Source organism: Elaeis guineensis, chromosome 12 (assembly GCF_000442705.2).
Source record: "Elaeis guineensis isolate ETL-2024a chromosome 12, EG11, whole genome shotgun sequence".
Classification (NCBI taxonomy): domain Eukaryota; kingdom Viridiplantae; phylum Streptophyta; class Magnoliopsida; order Arecales; family Arecaceae; genus Elaeis; species Elaeis guineensis.
In genome coordinates, this window is record NC_026004.2 from 86599042 (window position 1) to 86605663 (window position 6622).

The window sequence follows — 6622 nt, forward strand, 5'->3', positions numbered from 1 at the left end:
GTTTTTGTTTGACCCTTTACAAGTGGGACACTCTTCATTCTCTGCTGAGACTAGCAGTTCCGGTCACGTGAGTGACAAGCTCGTCTCATGCGCCAACCGCGCGAAGGCTAGGGTATTTCTGATATTTCAAGTCAATGGAGGGGCTTTTAGGTTTCTCCTCGTCTCTGCCTCTCAGATCGGGTCGCCCTAATTCCCTAAAATCTTTTTTTTTTTCTTAATATAGTTATTATTTTTAAGCTATTAACGTTTATTTTTCCCCTCTCGGCACCGTTCTCCGTTTCGGGCCACCTTCCCTGCCCGCCTCCGCCGCCGTCGCCTGTTTTCCGTTATCGTTAGGGTTTTACCTTTCCAAGTCGAAACCCTAGGACCCTCCGGCCTTATTCGAGCTCGATATCTATCTCAAAACCCTGAGCGCCCTCCCCGTTCGCCTCGATGGACGCCGTCGCCGGCGGGGAGGGGTCGCCTGCGGGAGCGAATGCGGGGCTTGGAGGGAACGCGCCGCCGCCGTTTCTGAGCAAAACGTATGACATGGTGGACGACCCGGCGACGGACGCGATCGTGTCGTGGGGCCCGGGGAACAACAGCTTCGTGGTTTGGAACACGCCGGAGTTCGCGCGGGACCTCCTCCCCAAGTACTTCAAGCACAACAATTTCTCCAGCTTCGTCCGCCAACTCAACACCTATGTAAGCCCTCTCTCTCTCTCTCTCTCTCACTCTCACCCTTTTCTGATGATTTCCCTTCGAATTATGTCTCTCTTTGCCTTCTTTTCTTGTCTTGAAATTTGAATCGGTATAGAGTGATTTCATCTTTCCTTATGTCAGTTGGGGTTCTTTTGAGCTCGCCAGGAAGATTAGGTTGTGGAATGGGGGAATAGGATCAAAATGTTTAATGATTGTTAAAATTGTGTGTCTTCGAATAGCATGAGTAAATGGAATTTGAGGATGTTGGATTTCATGAGTCAAAATGGAATTTTGGGCCAGATTACAAAGTATGTCTGCTCAAACTTCAACAAAAACTATGCGTGATTCGTAAACAAAGAATGGTTTTTCATCTGACCCTATTACATGAAGTGAACCCAAAAAGAAAAAAAAAAAAAAAAACCTAATTTTTCAATTCCTTTTTATTTGGAGCCGCATTGCTTTGATAAATTACTTGATACAGGACTGTAGTTCTTGGAAATACAATGATTTCGGAGCTTTCAAGATACTGAGAACTTCAAGGCACTCTCGGAGGATTCCCTAAAGGAGTGAATATATTGATCATCTACTTTCAATACTGTAACTCTTCTCCATGTGCTGGATCATGTAGCTTGCCAATATCTTGTCCGTGTACCTTAGTAATTTTGACATCTCCAACAGAGGCTTTTAAATTTTCTGAAATAAGGTAGTTTGGGAACCGATATTTCCTCTGATCCAAGACCAGCCACTATACCCTCCTGAGTTTCAAGAAATCCCAAGGCACTTCTGAATCCTTCCAGCCCCCAAATAAGTTCATCCAAAGATGAGCTAGAACACACTGTCACCTTTGCTTCTACTCTAGTAATTCTTTTCGCTGAAATGTTTGACTTTCTTTTCGCACCAAGAGAGGCAGGGATGCCTAGCTATTTTGCATGACTTACCAAGGATCTTCCTATTCTACAACTTATCAAATTTCACTTCTTATCTCACAGCTTCTTTCAAATTTTCAAGTAACTAAAGTGCATAATTTTTAAAACCAATGCAAAATGTAAATCATGGTTAAAATCTTTGAAGTGGTGGACTGAATGATTCTAATCATGGAGCAAAAAATGTGTAGAGTTGTATCATAGCCTGCAGCGAAAATCAAGCATATACAATGGAATGTATGGATACATAACTCCAGCAGATTTTTATGTGATGTAATTGAGATTATTTTTCTCTTTATATCTTCCCTCTGCATCGAACTGTCTGCTATTTACAGAATTGCCTCAAAGCTTTTCATTGAAGCTTTGAACAAAAGATTTTCATCACTCTTGTACTAAAATAAACATTTCTGTTAATATTTTCCAATTGCATTAGTTTTTTACCGAAATCAGTTAACATTTATAGTTTTTCAACTAGATTATCCCCAGGTCCTACATAATATTCCTATGACAGCTATTTTTGAACATCTAGCAGACTTTTATTATCAGAAGTGTTGGTGTATTTGTTTGTCTCTTCAAAGATCAATTTCATTGGAGGGGTCAAAAGAACAACAAGTTTCCATAAGTGGTTCTAAACATGAAGGTTTGCAATATAAAGGCTGATAATTATAAACAGATGTTCACATTGTTGCAGAATACTGCATAGATCTGGTGCTTTCATCTCCAACACATTCTTTCGTTGATGCATTGAAGATTTGCATGATGACATCAACCTTTTTCTTTACCAACCTTTTGTGTTCCTTCCCCTCAGTAGAGGTCCTACATCAGATAATATCATGATGGACCTCAAATAAGAATGTCCCCAACTGAGAACTGTCATGAAGCTGACATTCACAAGGATTCATCAGGGACATGTATCTTTGAGAACCATGCTTAAGTTGCATGCTGTTAAGGGTCAATAAGTACCCTTAGCTTGTATGGATGTCTACATGTGCATTTTTTCCCCTTGCAGTCAAAGGAAGATATCTATTTATGCTCCCTGCTTCATGAAGATGGTATCATATATTTTTGCATGTGAGGAATTACATGCTGGATGCTTCTTGAAATTTTTTAGATGGATATGATTAGTAGAATTGCCATTTTGACAACATTAATGGAAGATAATGTTGCACCTTTTGAATGTGGGGAAACTTTATACACCAAAAGTTGATTTCTTCGGTCTTGTTAAATGTTAACTTTCTTCATATGGGGGTCAATGGTCGGAGTTTTATAGAGTCCAAGAATATGTCAAGGATAAGCAAACAGTAAACATACCTAATAGATGGGAACTGGCTTATGGCTTGCAATTCAAGGTGGAACTAAAAAGAGAATAGTCCTGGTTTTCTTGAACATCAAATAGTTCTAGGAATGAGGCACAAACAGTATTTTTTTAGGGGTTAAACGTTTTGGGAAGTTAGGTTTTTTTTCATATTATTATTATTTTTTACCTTTCTATCTAGTTGCCGGTTGTCTTAAAATTATATTGTTGGAGTAATCATGTAAGACTAATGGTTCAGATGTGAAAGAGGGTAATGTTTACCTGCAACCTTTGTAAAACTACAGTGTCTTAGTTCTCACAGGTTTAAGGTATCCCAAATATTAAATAAGGCTATGAATTGAAGGATAGATTTACTTTTTATATTTGAAATGCAGTTGCATATTTTATTTTCTTATTTGTTATAGATGTCTAATATTCCAAACATTAAATATGGCTATGAATTGGGGATGGTTTTTCTTTTCCCAAATTTGTAATGCGGTTGCATATTTTATTTGATTTAGTGTTTCCCACTTCATCCACCCCATAATTTTTTATTACTCTTTTACCTTTCACTTACTGACAGTGCTGCTCTGCAATTGTACGTTGAAAGAATTGCATCGGTTATTGGTGATGTTTCTTTATCTACATCATATAAGTTAAATGTAATATGCTTATCAAGTCTTGACTGGTTCTATGTAATGGCATCCTCCACCACCACCCCCACTCCCCCCCTCCAACAAAATAAACACACACACACACAAAAACCCCCCTACCCATCCCTGGCATGGCCAAAAACACACCCAATGCTTCAAAGGGAAAACTTGTGGGTTGTGGGGAATTGAATCAGGTGGTTCGACCAAATAAAAGGGCAAAATTCTATGAAAAAAATTCAAACTTAAAGTATTTTTGATAAATTGTCACCTCATCATCTTCGCCTTTTTAAGCTATTCTCTAGAACAAAATATTCAGTTTATCTATCAATCAAACAACTGTGTAATTGATTCATTGTATCTATAAATTTGTGTCCTGTCAATATTTATTTCTATAAATGAGCCTGATTGTTGTATATGTTGTGTTATGCAACAAAGCTTGGCACAAGAAGCAGGAGATAGGCTGTTATGGATTCTTCATAAGAAGCCATGGTACTATGATGCTTGTATTACATGAGCTTTTCTGTTTTGATCTTTGCTTTTTATTTATTTGAGGGTCGGGTTGGCATCATAGTAGATTTTTTTTTTCAGACTCCTACTGGATGCCTTTGATCTCTGAACTGTGAGATTTATATTTTTATTCTCAGAAATGTTCTCGCTTCTTCTGACCTGAAAATTTCTAAGAGGAGAAATCAGGTTTTCTAGTAAGATATGTGTAGAATCTCAGTAGCCTGAAAATCAACCCATGTAGGACATAAGTTGTGTGCAACTATCTACTGATAGTTACTAACACTGCTTATGTCTTTTGGTCTTTTTGATAAGCCAGAATTTTCTGGTAATAGTTTAGATAAAAAATTACGTTGATAAGTCATCTCAAAATACACTCCTGATGAGTATCATCGCATCTATTTTGGATTACCTTGTTGAATTTTTTGCCATTTCTGACTATCAAAGAAATACACAAGGAAGCGAAGACACTGGACCAGGTTTAATGCCTCCTTTTCCTGTTGTAATGCTTCCAATTGATGAGACCTGTCAATATTTGTCCATAATATTGGTGGTGATACAGTTGATAAAACAGCTTTTAGCATTGCATTATTTTTTTGATAAAGCTGCTTGATTCATTTGCATTAAGATATTGTACGTTCATGTTTATTTCTTCTTTATTTCCTGATTTCTTTTGCACTTTCTGTCAGGGTTTCAGGAAGGTCGATCCAGATCGTTGGGAATTTGCAAATGAGGGATTTCTAAGAGGCCAAAAACATCTGCTGAAGACCATCAACAGGAGAAAACCAGCTCAGACGCACAGGCAATCACAGCAGTCTCAAGCACAGGATACTAATGTTGCAGCATGTGTCGAGGTGGGGAAATTTGGGTTGGAGGAAGAAATTGAGAGGCTGAAGAGGGACAAGAATGTCCTCATGCAGGAACTGGTTAGGCTGAGACAACAGCAGCAGGCCACAGATAATCAGTTTCATACCTTAGGCCAGCGCCTTCAGGGAATGGAACAGCGACAGCAGCAAATGATGTCATTCTTGGCAAAAGCCATGCAGAGCCCCGAATTCTTGGCTCAGTTTGTGCAGCAGAATGACAACAACCGGCGCATAGCTGGAGTGAACAAAAAACGACGATCTCCCGCACAAGATAACAAGCTGGATGGTGAGAGCACATCATCTGATGGTCAAATAATCAAGTATCGGCCTTTAATGAACGAAGCAGCAAAAGCAATGCTAATGCAGATTCTAAAACATGATGCATCTCCCAGGCTGGAATCTTTGGGCAACTCTGAGAATTTTCTTGTCGAGAACCTTGCTTCATTACTGCAAGCATTTGATGGCAGAACTTCTTCGAGTCGGAACTCAGGAGTCACCCTATCTGAGGTTCCGACTATTTCAGGGACTCCATATTTACCTCCGAGCTCTCGATGTTCAGCAATTTCCTCATCATCTGTGCCATCTGAGATCCAATCAGCTGCCACTGTAGCTGACATGGTTTCAACAGCTGAACTTCCCAATATGAGCATTCTATCTAGAGTTCCAGAGGCCATATCTCAGCAGACTGATACAGGCATCTCTGAATTTTCTCAAATGGAAGGAGTAGTTCCAAATGACAGTGCTGTTAGTATTTCAAGTGAGAATTATGTGCAGCCTCAAGCAGGGTGCATCTATATGAACCCCATTTCAGCAGTCATGGATGATCCGGTTCCTATTGAGACAGAAAAGTTTTCTTCTGATGCAGATATTAATATCTTCACAGATGAGGAACAGAAACTCCCCAGCATAAATGATTCTTTCTGGGAACAATTTCTAATGACTAGCCCACTCTCAGGTGATGCAGAAGACACTGATTCAAGCATACATGAAGCCAAGGAGATGCAGGCAGAACAGGAAAACGCGTGGGACAGTGCTGAAAATATGGATCATCTTACCGAACAGATGGGGTTTCTTGCATCACAAAACAAAAGATGATATCATGCCTACATAAACTTTTGACTTGGATGCAGTACTGAATAGATAAATATAGATATATCATCTGGTCCCTATCTCCATGGTGGGCTCTTGATGATTGTAGTTATAGCAGTACTTGCATATGGAGTTGGCAACATTTTCAGTTCTTCTTCCTGTTTCCGTTCCAAGGCAACCAAGTCAAACATGCTCTTAGCGCTCCCATTTTGGGTTTGTACAAATCTCATAGTGGTTTTGACATTATGCCGTATAGGCAAAAAGCTTTTGTTCGAGATCTTAATGAAAATATAAATTGTTGCCTCCATCTTCCTCAACATGCTCTTCTTTCGGCATCCTGATGCAATTCTTACAGTTTGAGTAACGCCAGTTGAATTGACAATATTCATTGACAAATTCTGTGAATAACCAGAAGCCATTCTGCTGCAACTGATTCTATTTTCTCTGTGAATTATAGTTAATATAGCAGCCAATTTGTTTTTGTGGACCGTTATTTATCTTTAGCTCTCAGGCTCGGAAAAACCCAATCATTCTAGGACGAGAATATCAAGTTCTGCCTGTATTGCAATTGAATCACAGCTTCTTAACTGCAGTCTACCTAACCGATATTTT

At 39.2% G+C, this 6622-nt stretch overlaps 1 protein-coding gene across 1 annotated transcript; it reads left to right on the top strand.

Annotated features, from left to right (window-relative positions):
* Positions 1 to 269: 269 nt before the first annotated feature.
* LOC105061155 (heat stress transcription factor A-1) lies at positions 270 to 6327 on the top strand. The gene is made up of 2 exons (XM_010945114.3): positions 270 to 684; positions 4745 to 6327. The coding sequence occupies exons 1-2, from the start codon at positions 433 to 435 to the stop codon at positions 6014 to 6016; spliced, it is 1524 nt and encodes a 507-aa protein (XP_010943416.1). The 5' UTR covers positions 270 to 432; the 3' UTR covers positions 6017 to 6327.
* Positions 6328 to 6622: the final 295 nt, after the last annotated feature.